Here is a 20,640-nt window from a genome sequence, read left to right as displayed (position 1 = left end):
CCTATACTATTCCAATAAATTCGCATAGCAACGATCAAGGCAAGTTTTCAAAATTCAGTATTTTGAATATAAAGGGGATGTGAATATTTTGCCTTGGACATAATTTTAATTGATTTTCCGGAAAAAATTATGGCAAATGGCTATAATTGCCCTCGGCCCGCGTCTTGCATATATAAATACAAGGCCGTATGATTACATATCCTCATCCGTAAAGTAGTATCCTTATATTTTGTTTCTTTCATATTTTAGTATTATTTTGCTTATGTTTCGTTTTATTTTATATTTATAATTTAGTTTATGAAAACAATAATTTTATTGCTTTTGTTTCGTTTTTATCTTTGCTTCATAATTTATTTTTATATAAGTTTTTTGCTTACTCTTATAGATTCATTTCCACGAAATATACTTCAATTAAAAAAACAAATACACAAGTTTTTTTTTAAATCCAAGCTTACTTTATATATACATACACAATTTCGTTGAATCCCCCTTATTATATAACATGTAATATTTCTTTCTAACACTATTAACTTTCTAATACCTATTGATTCAAAAATCTCTTTAAATCTTTTCATCCCGCACAGAGCGCGGATTATCATCTAGTATATCTATTATTATAAAGTAAGGTTCTCTAGCGCCACACACGTAGATAATTCATGCGTTTAAGAGTTAACACGTGTCATTAGAGTCAAATTGCTGCCTTTCATTAGAGTTAAGAGTTATATGGGTTTTGTTACATTTTGGGCCTTAATTCCGTTCAAGCACCTAGCCCATCAGATAATTTTTAAACTGCAAACGCTGCATCACACGTCGTTTTTGTATTAGGGTTGAGTCTGCTTTGGTCTCTGCCGTTCAAGATCGAGACACCACCTGCTTTCTGAGAGCGTTGTTTCATCTTTATCCCTCACCTGATTCCAGATCCAGTGGCGAAAATCAAAACCGTGGGATACTCCACAGGATGATCAATCCGACCCATATCGAAACCACTACCCATCACAGCGCTAAGCTCCACAGTCTCCCCTTTCTTCAACCCGCTAAGAATCTCTGCCGTAGATCCAGCAATACTCTTTACCAAAAACTCAAAAGCACCGCAAGAAACGGCGAACGAAGGAGGAGAAGCGATCGCCAGGAACGAGAGCTTCTCGACATCGGGAACACGGAGCTGGAGGTTCTGGCCAGGCCGCGTGCAGGAAGCCGCGAGATTCGGGGAGTTAGAAACGTCGATCGAGACATGGAATAGCGATTCGGCGGCGGATTTGATTAGAGAGAGAGGAGCTGGGGTCCAGAGAGAGGCGTCCTGGCGAACTGCCGCGGCGGTGATGACGGAGGCGACGCGGTTGTTGCGGGAGGAGAAGCGAAGATTGCGTGCGAGAGGGAGGCGGCCCAGGATAAACATGGAGGAGAGGGGTGGCTAAATTGCGCATGGGTGGTGGTGATAGAAGGGGAGAGAGAAAGAGTGGTGGACATGATATGTTCGGTGGCACGAGGAGTGTTTTTTTTCTTCTAAAAACCTAAATCTGCAATAGGTTCTATGTTTTGCCACGTGGATGCTTATGATATGGTTTTACAAAGGTTCTCAATATAAAAGTAACATACAATTTGACGGAAAAAAGAAGAAGAAAACATACAATTTCGTGGTTTGATATGAAACTCCGGTCGAGTTCATAACTTTAAATTTTTTTTTCCGATACTATTTTAATAGGATTCCGTCGTGTTGAATGCTGATTACCAAGTTTTCTCGATTAGATCGTTGTCTGATGTGTTCGAATAAGACAACTTAAAACCATTTGTTGACTGTGCTTTAATTTTTTTGAACATAATTATATTTTTGAACATTTGTGTTGTCTTGAATCCTTTTTACCAAGATTTCCAGATTATTTATTTGTTTGTTGAATTGTTCTATCTAATTCACATATTTTTCAGGCCACCATGATGCCGGTCATATTTTCAGTAGGTGGTGTTTGCTCTTCGCCACCTTTATTGATCACCCTGTCACTTGAGTATGTGTCAGTGCCGGATCTAGAAATAACAAAACTTTTAAACAATGTTAATACATTTACAATTTAAAATTTTCAACAGGGGCATAATTAAAATTCAGTACAAAATTACACTAATTAAAAAAATTCATGGTGGGCAGCTGCCCCATCCACTCAAGGCATAGCTCCGCCCCTGGTATGTGTCACCCCACCGTTATGGATCACCCTGTCAGTCCAGTATCTGTCACCGGACCACATCCTCTTGGAATCCAGCTGTGGTGTATTCTGAGACAATTTTGTCTTACCAGCAAATGAAACACGGGAACGTTACGGAAGACGTATGAATTGAAGAAAGCACTTCAATGTGCTCATTAAGAACAACACCCCACTTCTCACACGATTTTTGATTAAATGCATCTTCCATTATTTCATTGTGTTAATCTTCAATTATACATAGGTAACTCTCATTCCTTGAAACTCATCAATTCAAACCTCTCAATCATTACCATTTTTACACTTCCAGTGATAAGAATGTAAAACAACTAACTATTGGGGGCAGGAGAGGGAGGACCGTAAGGCTTGAACTCCGGCAGCATGGTGGTGGCAGCAGCGCCGGAGATGGGAGCATGCAGAGGAGGAGTAATGTTGTTAGGATTTAGCCTAGGGTAAGGAGCATAGTCAGAGGAGTGAGGAGCTTTGGTCTCTGATACGGCGGAGGTTGAGTTTCGGCTTCCATCTTGATTCTCTCGCTCACTCATGATTAAAGGCTCGATCTAATGTTAATACGATTCCGGGATTCTTCCTCTTTTTCTTTCGATAAGATTTTATGTTAAATAATATAAGATCTTATGTTAATTGTGGCTTGACACAAAAAAAAATGTATATTTTTTTTCTTTTTCTTTTTGGTTAAGTAAAGAGGAAGACAGTTAGAATGGCACAAAATACAAACGTAAGTGTTACGATTAGTTTTTTTTTTGAACTATAGTGTTACGATTAGTTTATAAGTGTTATGATTTTTATTTACAATTCATTAGTTTCCAAATGCTACGAGCATATGCATGCATAGGCGCTGGCTTTAGACATGTGATCAAGATGAAAATGCACAAATTCTAATATTTTTTAAACATATTTGCTTCATATTGAAAGGTACAATAAAAAAATAAATCATTAAAACTTTACCAGTAAAATATGAAAAAGCTCATATAATTAATTCAGTTTAATATTTTGAATAACAACACAGTTGTTTTTGGTGTTGGAATTTTTTTTTGTAAAACATGCCAATTTAAAAAAATCATGAAGAGACCATTTTAATAGATTGTCTCAAGTGTTGCTTAAGCCCCCAAAAGGGTTCGCACGTCGTTCTAACAAAAATCTGGAGGGATGTCTCACTCATACTATGTAATTTAGTCAACCAGACAATTACACCTACTTCAGCTCTCAGTATTGTAACATGGTATATAAAAAAGATCATACATCAATTATATTTCATAAAAATAAATAACTAATCTTTCAAAATTAAAAACAAAATGTATGTTCTAAACACTTAATTACGTCAAAGTCCTGCGCGAAGCACGGGTTCGCCCTAGCGGATATATATTCAATACTTGTTTCTTGATTGCGGAGTTAAGACTTAAGACATTATTATTCTGTTTGAAATTCACTGTTATTCGGATCCATATATATATGTAGGAAACTTACGTTACGTTTCACTTTCCATTATTTCCGTTTTCTTGTATATATATATATATATTTACCTTCTAAATATGCTTATAATTCAGATTTAAAGTTAATATTTATTAATTTTTGGTTTAAACTTGTTCTTCTTATTTGAAACTATTTTTACGGTTGATAAAAAAAACTCTTTTTACGAAAAAAAACTATTAAACTATCCACTCTTTTCTTGCTTATAATAACCCAACACAGACATGTCGACCTTTTTCCTTTCTTTCTTTATTGTCTTTCTGTAGAACGTAACTAAATACTCAAGACTTATAGGAACTTATGATATTTAGATTCTGATACGAACCCATATGGTTTGTTACAACTATGACCTATATGTGTTTTTGATTGGTAATGGAAGGGGTGTCGATTGGTTGGGTCATCCATGAGTTCACCCATTCAAAACAAACATGGGTGGATGATGGTCATACCCAAATAACTTATGGTCTAACTGGGCTAAAGACCCACTTTGCTCATGGGCTAACTGGTCCAAACCAAATGGGTGTTGGGTTGGCCCAAAACATTTAATTTCTAGGGTTTAGTCAATTTGGGGAAAAATCATTCCGCGATTCTTTTCGACTTTTCTTCTCGATCGGTTCTGCTTTTCGATTCATCTAGCAAAATCGCGAAGAAAATCGATCTCTGCCTCTCGATTCGTCTTCTCCGGCTTTGATTCTCTTAATCCGAACCAGATTTCTCTATTCTCTACTTCTTCTTCTCGCGATTTCAGGTATGCTTCATGATTCGATCATCCATCTCGTTTCTGTGTTGTGGGTTTTAGGCTTTTAGCTTTGACCCATCTCGGTTTATCTCTTCTACGTTCTGTGTTGTGGGTTTTGTATCTCGTGCTGTTTAGCTTCGATCTTGGTTGTGAAGAGTTTTTATATGATTGTGCAAAGTTTATTTGTACTCTTGCATTGAGATTTGATAGATTGGGTTATTCTGTGTGCAGTGACTGCTATGATCAGTTGCTCAAACACTGGCCAAACGTTTATTTGGCTCTTGAAAACAACCTCGAAATCGTTCCTGTAAGTACAGGTTCACGCTTCATCTTATTGGCATTTGTATTATCTTCTTAGGTTTCTCAAGTGGTGTAGTACGTGGTGATATCACTCGAATATTATTGTATCATTAAAAGAATATCTAGTCTAGTATATAATGATGGTATCATTACGATTTGGTGTGCATGCCAGAGTTTAAAGGAAACGAATTCTACTTGTTCCTGCAGGTTGTGAATAAGATTGATATTCCAGGCGCTGAGCCAGAGCCCAAAGCAAGTTCTCAGGGAGATTGAGGAGGTTAGAGTTTAGAGTTTTCACTAGATGGTTATGATTCTCTGTCCTTTTACAAGTGTTGTGACTTGAGTTGTACCATTGTGATCAAAATAGAAAAAACTAAGCTTTAGGAACGAAACTCAGAGAAGAAATGGTTATGCTATAGATTAGATAAGCAAGCTTTGGTGATCTTTGTCATGTTCTCTGGTAGATTTAATATGTATTTGCTTGTGTGTATTTGCTAAAGCCGAGCTTTATTTTCCTTGTCCAGTAAATTAGTCAATTGTATTTAGTACATTTACTGACTTTACTGCATATTGCTCTACAAATTTCCATAAAGCTTTTGTTAATTCATTAAGCTCCTGCTCTTGTTTTCTAGTTCCACAAATGGCAAACGTTTCTAAAATTATTTAATCTAAGGTTCACTTAATTCACGTATCTGAATTCCATAATGGATATAATGGATATAATCTGAATAGATTATCATAATGTGAAACAGAACAACATAGAGTAGGGATGGACTTTTTTTTGTTCGTGTGGAACTTTATGAAATAGTTTTTAATTATTATATTAGATAGATTCTGTAATGTGCTTGCTTACTTGGGTCTCCTGAGTTACTTCATATGTATCATTTTAAGTTTTGTTGTATACTCATGAGGTCTCTCTGAGTTTCTATCTTATAGTCATAACTGAGTACATGTAAACTTTCATACTTTAGTTTTATTCTCTTAACTGAGTAATTGTTTAGATTGTTTGGATTTAGAAACACAGTTTGCTAATATTATTTCTCTTTGATTGATCATTTCTCTTCAGACTTATTCAACCATGATAACTGCTCCTTTCTCATTTAAATATTTTTTTGTTTCAGAAAATGGAAGCTATAAACTTGAACGATGATGGTCAGAATGATGTGATGGATGAAAATATAGAGTATCATGAAGTTTTAGAGGATTCAGAGGCTAACAGAGGTACACAACCGAGACAAGTTCAGTCACGCCGTAGAGTCTCTAGGTGCTGGAAGAAGTTTACTATACTTGGAAGAAGGTTGTCTGATGGTACAACTAAGATCAGATGCAACCTTTGTAGAAGGTTTTACTTCTTGAATCTTCGCAGGAATGGAACCTCAACTCTGACTCGTCATATGAAGGTATGTCCAAAAGCGGTTAGAACACCTAGAAGTAGTTCTAGGAAGGTAGATATGATGGTGTTTCGTGAGATGATAGCTATGGCCATTATAGAGCATGATCTTCCTTACAAGTTTGTAGAGTATAAGAGGATTAGAATGGCATTTACTTATGTTAATTCTAGTATTGAGTATTGGAGTAGAAACACAGCAGCTTCTGATGTGTTGAGGATTTATGAAAGTGAGAAGCATAAACTTAGGAAAATCTTAAATGATTTTCCTGGAAGGGTTTCTTTGACAACAGATCTCTGGAGGGCTATTACTATCGAAGGATATCTCTGCTTCACCGCGCATTACATAGATGGTGATTGGAATTTGCAAGCTAAAATATTGACTTTCACTGCTTTTCCTCCACCTCATTCTGGAATAGCCATTGCTATGAAGCTGGTTGAGCTGCTGAAGGAGTGGGGACTGGAAAAGAAGGTGTTATGTCTCACTGTAGACAACGCTTCTTCGAATGATAGCATGCAGAGTATCATGAAGAGACAAATGCACAAAGATCTGGTCTGCGGTGGAGAGTTCTTCCATGTACGATGTTCAGCACACATCCTTAATCTAATTGTTCAAGACGGCCTAGCAGTGATTGGAGGAGCTTTGCAGAAAATCAGGGAGAGTGTCAAGTTTGTTAGAGGATCAGAAAGCCGGGAAAGAATGTTTCAAAACTGTGTTGAAACAGTGGGAACCGAGGTCGAGGGTGATGAAGGTCTGGTCTTAGATGTAAGCACACGCTGGAATTCTACTTTCCTTATGCTTTCTAGAGCTATCTGAGTGGAGGAGAGCATAAGTGATATGCGAGTTGTTGAAGCCATTTTCTGAGATTACAAATTTGATTTCGGGTTCCTCATACCCAACATCAAATTTGTATTTCAATGAAATTTGGAAGATTGAGTGTTGGTTGAGAGCTCATGCAAATTATTCTGATCCTGTTATTTGTGAAATGGTGAAGTGTATGAAGCTCAAGTTTGAGAAATACTGGGAAGAATACAGTGATATCCTTGCAGTTGCTGCAGTTTTGGATCCAAGACTGAAATTTCACTTCTTAGAATATTGTTTCTCGGTTTTGGATCAGTCTACTTGTAAGAAAAGGTTGGCTAATGTTCGTTCAAAGATCTATAAATTGTTTGGAGCTTACAAGAAAAACCAGAGAATCAGTAGTGTTGCAACAACTTCACAAGGAGAAATACCCGATGTTCCAGCCGGTTATGGGGTAAGTTATGCTCGTAGTCATTTCTGATAAGTGTTATGAATTTCTGATATCATATAAGTGATGTTTAACCTGTTTTTTCAGGGCTTCTACGCCTTTTTTCTCAGAAAGCTGTTGGCAGTGGCAAGTCTGCTCTCGACATATATAGATGAGCCATTGCTTGACATGGCCGCTTACAAGAAATTGAATGTGTTACATTACTGGAGAGACAACTCAGCTCGGTTAAAAGAGTTGGCAACAATGGCACGAGAGGTTCTGAGTATACCCATAACAACTGTTGCTTCAGAATCTTCGTTTAGCATTGGTAGTAGAGTCCTTAACAAGTACATAAGCTATCTTCTACCTACAAATGTCTAAGCCTTGGTCAGTACAAGAAATTGGTTAAAAGGGTTTCCTGAAATGGGTTAGTGTTGGTTATAATCTATTCATATAATAAATTGCTTCTGAATCTTCATAAAACTATTTTTTTTTCGCAGGTGATGAGTCTGTTGAGAAGACAGAAGAAGAGAAAGAAGAAGAGGATAAAGAGAAGGAGAAAGAAGAAGAGAGTGGAGAGTCTATAGACTTGAATTGAGGTATGATTCTACACCTTACTCATTCAAGTTGCAAGTAACTTGTTTGAGTTTGTGGGCTAATGAATCTCGTTTCTTGTTTTGTTTTGGATTCAGAAACCAGCATTTTCATTCACTTGCCGCCTCAGCTTGGTCTTCAGGTATCTCTTGGACTTTCTTCTCTGTTATTTATGCTCTCTACTTTGATTAGGTTAGGCTAATTAACAATGTGTTCTGCTTTGGTCATATTGAAAAGATCGTTTTGAAGTTAGTCTTCTTTGTCATTAACATTGTGTTCTGATTGCTAATGTCAGCGTTAATCTGCTATATGTCATTAACACTAATCTGCTGTATGTCATAATTGCTATATTTTTTTTCATTAACTTGGGTCAAAATCTTCTCACGTCTGGTTTTTATATCTGCAAAAGTTTATGCCACATGTCATAACTGCTAAAGATCTGTATCTTCATCTGCAATTTTCTTGAGAATTTGGTAAAAATCTGAGGTTGAATCTTCTTTTTTTGTTTGTTGTTGCAGGCTGCAAATAAGAGGAGACAAAGTCACAAGGTGAATCAAAGTGAATTCATAAACAATGTTGTTAAAAACTTAAGTCTTTTGAGATTGTTTTAGATTTTCAGATTTTTCAATGTTGTTTAAAGTTTCAAAATTTTACTACTCAATTTTGAATATTTCTATCACATTTCAATGTTGTTTAATATTCAAAGTGAACTTAAATTGAATTTAAACAGATTTGGACATGTGTTCAGAAAAAAAAAAAAACAGATTTGGACCAATATTTATATTGCTTATAAATGGGTGGGTTTGGGTGTCGAATTGGGTGATGGGTGTTATTGGGTATGAATGTTGTTGGTGTGGACTAAATATGGGTGTGAGTGTTTTGAGCAAAAAAAAAAAAAAAAAAAAAAAAAAAATGCCCAGTTGAACATACCTAGTGGTCCAACCCAAAGGCCTAGGTAATGCCATGTGCGCTGCATACCAGAAACAGCAAAAAATCAGCCCATCCCTCCCAATTTTATCTTTTGTTTGGGCCCAAACTAGTATGTCCATCCGATTATTTGAAGCATACTGCGACAATGATTTAACTCACTGTAAGGAAATGCGTTATTTTACCACTGATTTACTTGGCTCCAATCTGATTTCTTGGTCAGTTAAAAGAGTCTAAAAATCAAGTGGGTTTCATTTCTCCTCCGTGACCTTGACATATTTCAGAAACAAGCCACTCTACTGCAATGTGACAATCTCTCAGCTATGTATCCCAGTGTTAATCCGGCTTTCCACTATCGATCCATACATTTTAATTTTTTTTATGCATAATACCTCTCTACATAAGAGAACAAGTTGCATTAGGATTCATTGAGACCAAAACACATTCCAACTCACCTACAGCTCGCATACATTTTCACAAAATCATTATATCCACTAGCGTCTTGTGATCTCATATTTAAATTTGGTGTGTCTCACTCCAAGTTTGGGAAATATGAACAAACACCTCAATGGAAGTCCTAATGCTCAAAATCCCTCAAGCCCAAATACAACTAGACCAACATCTTTATCAGTGCTCAGAGCTAGACAATAACGTTTAAAATGTAAATCGATTCTCAAAAAACAAGGTTAAACTAGTGGGTCCCAAATACGACTAGACCACAACACTTTGTAAATCTTGACTAATTTTTAGAGTAGGTGATACCAATTTTTGGTAATCTTTGGTCGAGATCATGTTAAAATTTCTTCTTCTTCTCATGTAACCGATGGAAAAAATAATAATGGATTTTTGAAAATTAGGGTGTATTACACGCACAAGAGTCAACATGGCAAAGTAAAGGTAACAACAGACAAACTCAAGAGTAAATCAACAAGTGCACAATGATCAAATGAATTTTAGAGGGTACAGTAAGCCTTGAGAGCAGACAGATCTCTCTTTGTGGTGTCTTTGTAGGCAAACGTAAAGTAATCCTCAAAATTAAAAGGCTTATAGAGACGAGGATGTTCATCATCGACAATCTCCTCAGGCGCATTTATGATAAGTCCTTCTATAGGACGCAAGAACAGTCCAGCCACATACCGATCTTTTTCCCCGGTTATAACCACATGGTGAAGCGGAGGATGTACCATACCATTCAACAGTACCTGCAATTCATATACGTTATATACATGTTGATCACATAATTAAGACAATATATAACGGATGAAACTTGAGATTCAAGGAAACATTGTTTTACATGAAGAGAAGCTCCAACCAAAACAAGGAAAGAGGAGTCTTGAGATGGCTTAGCTTTGATCCAATCTTCACCGTCTTTGGTTTTTATCTCCAAGCCATCTACTACGTCATTTTGGCAAAGTATGGTGAGGAAATGTCTATCGATATGAGAGTCAATACCTATATACTCGTCTGTATTATCGGCAAGTCCTTTGTATTTAAATAATTGAAAGCGATTCTTCGCGGAGTTTAAATGCTTCTCTACATGTTTCTCGAGCCCGAAACTTTCCAAGACCATTGTCCTCACCTTCACGTTTAGTTCTATTAACTTCTCCGCAAACGAATGAACAGTATTGCTGAAATATATCGCAAATTTTAGTATTTTTATGATCGATTAGATACAACTATTTTTGACAAGTTTTAAATTATTTAAGAAAATCACACAAACACACACACATATATATATATATATATATAATATGTATTAACTTACAAGTATAAACTGAAAACATTATTTAGTTTCTCAACAAATATATTGTATTATATGTCAATATGCCATTCACATTTCCTAAACATTATTTGTGAAGTAATATTAAAAAATTGCTTATATGTCCTCACAGCATTTATTTTCAAAAAAGATGATATGACATGAACAAGTTTTAGTGATAACTTTTTTTTTGTTTTTGGTAAAATTCCTAAAATAAGATAATAGCTAAATTTGGATATATATTTTTGGTAAGCTTCCTAAAATAAGATAATAGATAATCTGGTTACATACCGAAATGTTTAAATCGAAATACATAATTATGTTACAATAGTAAAATTAATAAAATCACAAGTATAAGAAAATTTAAATTTTAATTTAGAATAAAAGCTAACAATTTTATACATATTTATCTTTTATCAAAATTAATTAGAATTTAATTTTAACAAACATAAAGTGTGATACTTTTGATTAAAATTCAATTTATGTATAATTAAATATTAAAAATTATAGTTAAATCATTAATCATCATATAATTAAAGAAGATTAATTGAGTTTCCAAATTTGTAAATTTATTTAAATTCAAATTATAAAAAGTGCTTATATATTGCCACCACATTTATTATCTTGAAAATCTCATATCTTTGTGTATAAGAAAATTTCTATTTTAACTTACAATAAAAGTTAACAAATTTTGTATAAATATCAGTATTTTCAAAATTTATTGTACATTTATTTTTTTGTCATCATTTATTATCTTATATAAAAACATAAACTAGATAATTTTGGTTAAAATTCAAAACTTTATGTATAGTTATATTTTAAAATAGAATTAGATTCATATATCAGCATAGACGATTAATCGGTTTTAAAATTTAAATTTATACTAATAAAAAATTAAAACAATTTAGTTTTAAAGTACGACGTAGGAAACCACTTACTTTTAGTTTTCTATATATTTGATGTACATACTCTATATATTAATTTATGATTACCATTTCAAAAATTCCATAAATAAATGTTAAATTGTGACAAAACTTAGGAAACACACTAAACTATATAAGAGGTGAACCTGAAGGTGATGTTCCCTCGAGGCCAAACCTTGTGAGTCAAGTCATTGACAACGTCAGGATTATCTACACCGTCAATGCCCATGCCTTCGTATAAAGGCATACCCAGAGCCTGGCCAGAGTATCCAGTGTTACGATTAATCTCTGACTTTGCACTCAGTTTGGTCTCCAATGGCAAATCGAAAACTTCCTGCGAGGCCTCGAACACAGCCTTACGTAGCTCCACTGAAGCTCCATCGAACAAGGCCTCGAAACATCCGAAGTCTTCTAGGGCTTTTCGGACTTGGGCTCTAACCGAGTCCCACTCGGGAGTTTCCGGTTTGAGGTTTGGAACCGAGAAGTCAATGACCGGGAGAGAAAGGGGAAGACATTGGGGTTTTGAACTTATCGTCATTATCTTAAGAGTTTAGGCTGTCTTTTGTGTTCTGTCAAGGTTTAAAGACTCGCTTCGTGTTATATAAAGATTTAAAAGTCAAGTCAATGGAGTACAATCACATTGTTCTTTAGGGGTTGACAAAGTTATCCGTTTCGATTCAATGGCCTCTTGTGCAGCCGAACTGCTGAAGATACGACGATGAACCATGTATTATGCTTCAGTGTCATCCAGTACATAAACGTGGCCACTATCCAAATTTTTTTTTTATACCAAATTTTTTTTCTAATATTCTTGGTTTATTCGTATTTAGGTATTATTTTAAAATGAATCTTAGTAAACTGTATCAAAATATTTGTTCGTATGCTTTTTCAATAGGTAAAACATGAACGAGACGAGATGAAGTCCACTTTTGACAATTCTACTTTCACCATAATGAAGGTCTTCTATAAGACATTTCTCCATTAATTTGTATAATCTGATTTTTCAATATCCCAAAGACCTTTTAATATTAGCATTAATTAATATTCAGGCAAACTATCTAACTAAAGGGACTTTTTCCTTACTATAAAATAATTAAGGGTCAAATTCGTGGTAACCTAACAATGAAAGAGAATAATACATTCTTTGTTATTCCTAAACTTTTTTTACCATTTATAAGGAATATTTTTTCCTTTCTATTCCTTCTCATTTCTTTTATTCTAGAGGAATATAGAACAAATTTGTTTCTCACTAAAATTGATAAGAAATAATTTTCCTCTTCATTTTCCTAATTTTATTTCTCTGCATTTTTTCCCTACCAGTTAAATTAGGCCTGGACGTTTTTACCTCAACCCAAAGTACCTAACTAAACCCGAACCGAAAAAACCGAAACCGAATCCGAACTGTTTTACAAAAATATCCGAACAGGACTTATGAGCTTAGTACTTTGGTGTTTGGTTATAACCTGAACCGAACCGAAATCCGAACTAGGATCCGAAGATATCCGAAATTAGTTAAATATGTTAATATTTTTATATATTTTAAGATGATTTAGATATTTTAGAATATTCAAAATATTTTTTAGTTTGTTTTAATTGTTATTTTGAATACCTTATAGTTAATTTAGATAGTTTAGCTAATTTTTAATTAGATTTGTAAACAATTTATATATTTTGAAAAAAAAATTGTCAATTTTTTAGGTTTAAAACATATATTTTTGGACGATTTTAAACATTGGTTACATCCGATCCGAACCGAACCCGGAAGGAACCGAACCGAATCCATTCCGATAATTAGTTAAACCCGAATGATACTTTTGAGCATAACACCAAAAATCCAAAAATCCGAATCATCCGGACCGAAACCGAACAGTCCACCGAACGCCCAGGCCTAAGTTAGACCCTAAGAGTGTTGTTTCTGTTGTGTAAAGGGATTCCTTCGCTATTGTATCGAGAGAGATTATAATAAAGAGATCTCCATATTTTTATTAAATTTTTATATATTTTTTTTGTCGATCGTATTATTAAGCCTTCTAGGCAAAAAATTCTAAACAATGAGAACTAGCATAACAAATATAGAAAAATGATACACCAGTAAAGATCCAAAGTAAACTAACACAAATTTATCTTTGCGTGTGGATGACCAAATATTTTTCATATAAAAGCTCCATATTTGCTTTTGGAATAGTTGAATCTCAAGGGAGATAATCTTCGTATTAATCCAAAACCACCACGTTTCAAACTGAATTGGGAACGATTGCCACTCTCTTTTTTAATACTCCAGTAGGAGTCACTAAGACGAGACAACTCTTTATATTGCTCTATTGGAAATAATAGAGTCAAAGAGATTACCATTCCATAGAATTCTGTGCTGCCTTTCGAAGTAACCATAGTTTGCAGCAAGAACTTCATCACCATCAAATGAAGTACCATCAACGATTGAAGCCGGTAAGATCCGTCGCCACCATCCGAAGTAGATCTGTCAATTACCTTTTCTAAACACATACAAAAAGACAATAAAAAACTTTGTCAAATTTAAAATAAATTGACAATCAAACAAACCAAGTGATAGAAAATAAATCAAAGAAAAAAAAGTAAAGCGGATCAAGAAAGCCGGTATCGGAGCTATAGAAGCCTCCGACTATTTAGAACTCTTTACAAATTTAACAATTTTTTACTTTTAAAATCAACCAATTCTCCATAAATTATATTCTCATTAACTCCCTAAGATCATCTCCAATCCACCTCTATTTTCATCTTTATATTTTCCTCTAAAATAGAGAATCTTTAGTATAGAGGTGGATTTGCTCCAATGTATGCCTCTATAATAGAGTTTCTCTATTTATTGAGGAAAATATAGAGATGTGTTATTTTCACCTTTAAATATAGAGGTAAAAAGTAATATTCCTCTATATTTTCCTCTAAAATAGAGGAACTTTATTATAGAGTTATACATTGGAGCAAATCCATCTCTATAATAGAGATCTCTATTTTAAAGGAAAATATAAAGGCATACATTAGAGATGCTCTAAGACCATCTCCAATGTATTCCCATATTTTTACCTCTAAAATAGAGCATCTCTAAAATAGAGATGAGTTTATCTCCAATGTATTTCTCTATTTTTGCCTCTATAAAGGAATATTCTCAAAAGATTCTATTTTAATTTTACAAAAGATACATTTTATTTATAAAAGTTGATAACTAACCCTATTTATTTTTAACTTTTAAAATATTTTCATAAACTTATGAATTTTTTTAAACTAAAGTTTTGTTAAAAGATTATTATGTAAATAAAAATTGTTATTATAATCCTACAAAAGTTGTATTTCTATATAAATATAATTATTTTGGTTACAACTATAAAAATTTGAAAGTTAAATGACTATTTTGAAAATAAAAAAGTATGACTCTATAATAGATGAATGCTATTTTTTCTCTATTTATAGAGAAAAAATAGCAATCTCTATTTTAGAAAATAGCAATCTCTATTTTAGAGGTGAAAATAGAGATGAGATAGAATACTTTTACCTTTATTATAGCATATAGAAGTGAAAATAGTCAGGGATTGGAGATGCTGCTAACTAGCTCCCCCCTTAATTAATGGGCTACACGTACAGCGCCATTGTTTATAATTGTCACAAGCGCCGTCAACGGGTCCTATTAAATAACAATTAAGAGTTCGTTAAACAGAAACAAGTGAAAAAAAAATCAAATTAGATAAATGGCAATTGCTTAACTTATTTAAATAAAATGTTTTGCTGTCACCCTTTCCACTTGATAACCATATTACACAGCAAGACATTTTTTTTTCTTTTTAACATAAATAGTAGATTTTGATCGGCGCGAATTATTTTTCAGTTAATTAAAATATATGATATGAATTAGTATTTTAGTCTTGTTATACATTATTATATTACAAAATTGTACTATATCAAAAAAATAAAATTATTTTTTTTATTTAGTTAGTTAATGTAATTATATTTTTAATCGTTTGATTATTTTTTTTTAAAAAAATTATATGGTTTGATCAGACTCAACGCGTTTATTATTTTAAAATAAATTATTGTAAATTAGATGAGAACAATACTTTTATATCAAGTTTGGACCCGTGGTCGAACCGATAAACACGATGAATTGTACATAAGCTGGTTTAGATTTAATGAAAACTCGTTAATTTAAAGCATGCACACTTTGAAAAAACCCGCAATCAAGTGTGACCAGACATTTGGTTGACCTGGTAGAAAAAATAAATAATCTTCAATAATATTTTAAGAGATAAATGAAACTTCTAATATATTTTTAAATTTATGATTTTTATTTACTTAATGTGTTTAAAATTTATATTTAATCAGTTGTTTTATATGAAATATTTGGTTTGATATAAATATAGGATATTTTACAATTCTTGTAAGATTATAAATAAATTGTATAAAAGTCAGTTAAGATTATATATACATTATTTAAATTTCATTATCAATTTTCATTATTAATAATTGGGTTTACATGATATGAGTTTGTAGCTGGTAAAATAGGTTAGCACTTATCAATAATGCATTCTTTTAGAATATTACTGAATCTATATGTAAAAAAGAACGACTATATATTGATGTAAGTTTGTATAAAAAGAATATTTCAGATGTTATAAATCGTGCTCAAACACTTGTTTACAAACTTTTACGAATATATATGTTATGATAAAGGTTGTCTTAGAAACCTATGTTTTATACACCAACATAGAATTCAATAAAGACATTTCTATTATTATGTAGTACTATATTAGAATGCAATATTGGTTTGTGAAATTTTCATATTCAAAGAATACGATAAAAAAAATCTGCGAAAAGTTAATTTGATAAAATAAAAAAGATCCATTACCGAATTCATAGAGTCTATTTTTATATTCATAAATATCATTTATATTCAGTTTCCTAAACAATGAGAAGCAATAAATGATTTCATTCAAAATATTATATAGTTAAAGAAAAATAAGGGCATGACCAAAAATAATAAATAGGTAATGAATAGGTGCAACAACTTTGTTTAAGTAGATTTTTTCAGAATGATTCTCTTTCAATAGTATAGATATTTGCAGGGTTTTTTTTATAGTTTTTAAAATTATATTGAATAACAATTTTTATTATAGATATTTTTTTATAACAACTAATTTAACGTAAATATATATAATTTTGTTTTAACAAATGATTTGCTAAAGTGTTTTTTATCAAATTTGATTTTGTAAATATTTAGAATTATATAATGTTAGATGACATGGTATAATATGCTGTATGATATATGGTTTCATTTTAATTATTGATATCTAAATATTATATATCCATCTTTGAGCATAATATATGATGTATATAACGTTATTGAATAACAACAATAACATTGGATGATAAGAAGAAAAATAATTAGAGAAGTGTATCATACAAAATGAGAAATAATAATAGGATTTATGTAAAATATTTAAATTATTTATAGTTATTGTAGTTAATGGTAGGATAAAAAAATAAAGAGTTATATATAGATGCAACAACTTTTTTATCATATATTTTTAAAAAGTTTTTCTTTTAATAATATAAATTTTCAAAACCGCATCTATAATATATTCTTATCAAAAAATCCTAACAATATATTTAGAATATATTGTTAAATTGTATGCAAAATAACTCCCTTTAAAATCTAGTCAAAATTATTAGAAGTGTTAGTCAAGGAGAAGTTATTATGTATAAGCTTTTTAGATAAATATTTCAGAAATGTCAACATATTCATTTGAAAAAATACATTTCGATCAACGAAAAAATTATAGAGTGAAGTCTTTGGTCAAAAAATAAATGATAGTGTGAAACATTGCAAAGTTAGTGGCACCAAAGAACAATATAGTTTAGGTATTTAAATTTATTAGTCACATTTTGATTATGGATTCATGAGACACGTTTTGGTAAGATGATATTTTAGAGTATCATTATCGCGGTCTTCTCAGCATTTCTTAGGTTAATTGTGAATAAAAAGAAAATAAAAAATACTCACTCCGTTTCCGAAAGTAAGATGTTTTACATTTTTTATTTGTTCCACAAAGATAGATTTTTTATATGTTTAAGTTATTTTTTTATAATTTTAAGAAACATTATATGAAAGTATTTGAATTGATTAAATTTTATTGGTGAAAAGTTATTGGAAAGTGTATAATAAAATAAAAAAAATAAAATTATAAACATTTATTAAATTCTTAATAAGGTTGAATGATTTAGAAAATCTTATTTTGAGGAACCCAGGGAGTACAAAACACAGAAGACACGTCTGGCTCCCCAAGGAACGTCTTTTATGGGACGGGACCGCTGTTGAACAAGATTGGGTGGAGGAGAGGTTTGGTCTTTCGACCTTCTCCGGTTCTCTCTTCTCTCTCGTCGGCAACGAGACTTGGTGAGACGGCATGATCACTCCCTCCGATGTTCCGTCTCGATGGAGAAAGAAGTCCCCGAATGGTTTTCGTTGTCGCTTGCGTCTCTTCTCGTGTTCGATGGGAAGACTAAAGGAGTCAAGTCCCGTGATTCTCCTCCTCCTACTCTTTCCTCTTCTTCTTCATCAATCACTTACGAAGGTACTGTAACGAAGCTCGCGTGTTCCACCTTTCATCTGATTTTCCAATTTTTCCTGATCTAACATTAATGATTCTTCGTTCTCTATAGGTGTTAGGAGAATCTGAATCCACTAGGTAAAGCTCTATCTCTTGATTTTAACTCAGAAAAAAAAAACATAACCGTTAGATTTTCTGTTGACTAGTAGTAGTGATAAGCATGTCTGAATTACTATCTTATTTGTAAAAGGTTTGGGTTTTGTTCTTCGCAGTACTTGACGCCGTTTGTGGAACGGGAGAGATACCAGATTCCAGACAAGTGTAGGCTCCATCCTGATAACGATCTGTACAGAGATCAAGAACAGCATAAAGTCCACGTGGATGTATACGAGTGGAAGTGTGGTTATTGCAGGAAGAGTTTCAATGAGGACAAGTTTCTTGACCAGCACTTCGCCACTAGACATTTTAATCTCTTGAATACGGTATGGCGGATACAATAGAGTTGATATGAGAGTTTACTTGAGTGCACTTGAGCTGATACTAGAAAACTTTTACTTGAATGTTTTTTAGACTGGTACAAAGTGTTTAGCGGATCTGTGTGGTGCATTGCATTGCGATTTTGTGTTGAGTTCCAAGAAGGCTAAGAGCAAGTGTAACCCTGCAGCTGCTGCCAAAAACCGGGTCATATCTGCGAGGTTTCTTTCTTTGTCATGTTTATTCTTCTACTTCGTTAGTAATTCTCCAAGAAGGCTTACTTTGAGTGCCTCTTGTTCATTCAGAGTCTTGCTAATACATGCTTCCCAGTGAGTCAAGGTCCTGCAGCTAGTCGTCTTCATGGTATATATGACTCCTTACTGAGAAGACTTCTATATTAAATCTTTGCTCATTAAATTAGTACATGGCTCCTAAATTATCCTCTTTGGTTTTTGATTTTTTATATGATTGAAGAACACTTCTTACGACAATTCTGTGATGCTCATACCTGTACTGGAAAAAAACAAACCGTTTCCTAGAGGAGGCAAGGTAAGATCAATCAAAGTTACTTATGTGTGCCAAATGAGGCTGCTAGTTTTGATTTGCAATCTTCTTACATGCTTTATCTGTTGAGCACATTGAAACCAATAGAAAGACAATATATCATCAGTTTCTTGTTCTTTTAAAATATGAGTCTATGCTAATGCTTGTAGAAGAAATCGGGTGTCTTCTACCTCGCTGTATCAATACTGACCTTGATGCTACTCCCACTCTTTTATCTGCTGGTCTTCTTACACCAAAGGTGCCCTAGAATGTTCTCTGGGTTTCTCTGGTTTGTTAGTAAGAAAGTTATTTCTTCTGAGTTTTAGACATGAACTATCGAAATAAGAAGTGGTGATTTTATTTAACTCTGAATCAGGTGAATGAGCTGCTGAGACATTCATCCATGCCATTAGTTTTTTTTTCCTTCGCAAGTTCAACTTCTAAAGGTTTTTTTTTAAGAACTCGTACTTACGTGCAATGGAGGATAAAAAATTAAGTGTCTGCTAAGTAAAGTTCTTAACACATATTTATTACTAAAAATTTGATTAAGACACCCTAATGGTTTCTAGCTACGTTGCACGGAAGCTTCATCGGACGTCCGCTTCTCGCTTCGGAATCGGAATCGGAACATTGTGGAAGCTTACGGAATCTCGCTTCCAAAACACTTCTAAAATATTCTTTTTAAAAACATGTTGGAAGCTTATGATTCCGTTTTGGAATCACGCTTCCATTCCTTAAAAAAAAACACAATGTCTTATATCAATAAAAATATAAAATTATAATTTTAATTTATATAAAATCCAAATTTTAATAGTATTGAATAGAGAGAATAGAAATATACAAATATTAAAATTAACACTATAAATTATCTTTATGCATTGAGGTTTTTATTAAAGATAATCATATATTCAAATATATTATGTCAATTAATTATAAAGTATTAAAAATAATTAAAATAATAATTTATTTTAAATTTAATTATGTGTATTTTCACAGTTTTAATATGAAATCATTTCGAAATTATTATAAATGAATAAATGCTTTATCTTAAATTTAAATCATATAATTTTTAGTTCTAGATTTTTAAAAATCTTATATATGTATATATATATATATATATATATATATATATAGATAAACTTCCAACACGTACCCGCTTCCTAATTTTTTTTTAAATCTCGTTTCCGCTTCCACGTATCCGCTTCCGTTTCCATGTAACATAGGTTTCTAGGGATAATGGTGTTCTTAGTATAATGTAGTTACTAGCGCGGATATGAATTTTCAGTTTTTAATTATTTATTTTATTAAATGATGTATTTGTAATATTCGTTCATATAATATTCATTAAGTAAATATTTTTTTTTTTGCATCTTAAAATATTTATTTTTTTACGAATGTGTGATATCATATAAAAAATATTAAAAAAACGAGTATAGAGTTAATTAGATAATTTTAAAAACAGAAATTTTTCTTTCGTGTGCGATATCATATAAATAATGATCCGCCCAGTTAA

The 20,640-nt window shown here is 32.6% G+C and overlaps 2 protein-coding genes and 1 pseudogene across 3 annotated transcripts; 1 reads left to right on the top strand and 2 right to left on the bottom strand.

Annotated features, from left to right (window-relative positions):
- Positions 1-480: 480 nt before the first annotated feature.
- LOC106293177 lies at positions 481-1,675 on the bottom strand (annotated as a pseudogene).
- An 8,131-nt stretch (positions 1,676-9,806) lies between these two features.
- On the bottom strand, positions 9,807-12,073 carry LOC106294244 (probable 2-oxoglutarate-dependent dioxygenase AOP1). The gene is made up of 3 exons (XM_013729813.1): positions 11,682-12,073; positions 10,148-10,481; positions 9,807-10,055 (listed from the first exon to the last, which is right to left on the bottom strand). Exons 1-3 carry the CDS (start codon positions 12,071-12,073, stop codon positions 9,807-9,809), a joined length of 975 nt encoding a protein of 324 aa, XP_013585267.1.
- A 5,775-nt stretch (positions 12,074-17,848) lies between these two features.
- Positions 17,849-19,577, top strand: LOC106293642. 2 transcript variants are annotated; one of them, XR_001260569.1, is made up of 7 exons: positions 17,849-18,134; positions 18,223-18,248; positions 18,383-18,592; positions 18,681-18,805; positions 18,890-18,947; positions 19,059-19,133; positions 19,298-19,577. XR_001260569.1 is itself a non-coding variant. In XM_013729311.1 (5 exons), exons 1-4 carry the CDS (start codon positions 17,967-17,969, stop codon positions 18,915-18,917), a joined length of 531 nt encoding a protein of 176 aa, XP_013584765.1. In that variant the 5' UTR covers positions 17,849-17,966; the 3' UTR covers positions 18,918-18,947; positions 19,059-19,133. The 2 variants fall into 2 exon arrangements, 1 of the variants encoding a protein (XP_013584765.1); XM_013729311.1 differs by lacking the exons at positions 18,223-18,248; positions 19,298-19,577.
- Positions 19,578-20,640: the final 1,063 nt, after the last annotated feature.

This window comes from Brassica oleracea, chromosome C5, assembly GCF_000695525.1.
Source record: "Brassica oleracea var. oleracea cultivar TO1000 chromosome C5, BOL, whole genome shotgun sequence".
NCBI classification, from domain to species: domain Eukaryota; kingdom Viridiplantae; phylum Streptophyta; class Magnoliopsida; order Brassicales; family Brassicaceae; genus Brassica; species Brassica oleracea.
This window is presented reverse-complemented; position numbering and strand designations above follow the sequence as displayed.

Bases quoted from the DNA above. Each gene is read 5' to 3' on its own strand.
- LOC106293642 (XM_013729311.1), top strand. From the start codon at position 17,967: ATGATCACTCCCTCCGATGTTCCGTCTCGATGGAGAAAGAAGTCCCCG. The intron at 18,135-18,382 runs GTACTGTAACGA...TGTTCTTCGCAG, and splicing joins TTCATCAATCACTTACGAAG to TACTTGACGCCGTTTGTGGA. The intron at 18,593-18,680 runs GTATGGCGGATA...AATGTTTTTTAG, and splicing joins ATTTTAATCTCTTGAATACG to ACTGGTACAAAGTGTTTAGC.
- LOC106294244 (XM_013729813.1), bottom strand. From the start codon at position 12,073: ATGACGATAAGTTCAAAACCCCAATGTCTTCCCCTTTCTCTCCCGGTC. The intron at 10,482-11,681 runs GTTCACCTCTTA...GATATATTTCAG, and splicing joins CGAGGGAACATCACCTTCAG to CAATACTGTTCATTCGTTTG. The intron at 10,056-10,147 runs GTAAAACAATGT...TATGAATTGCAG, and splicing joins TGGTTGGAGCTTCTCTTCAT to GTACTGTTGAATGGTATGGT.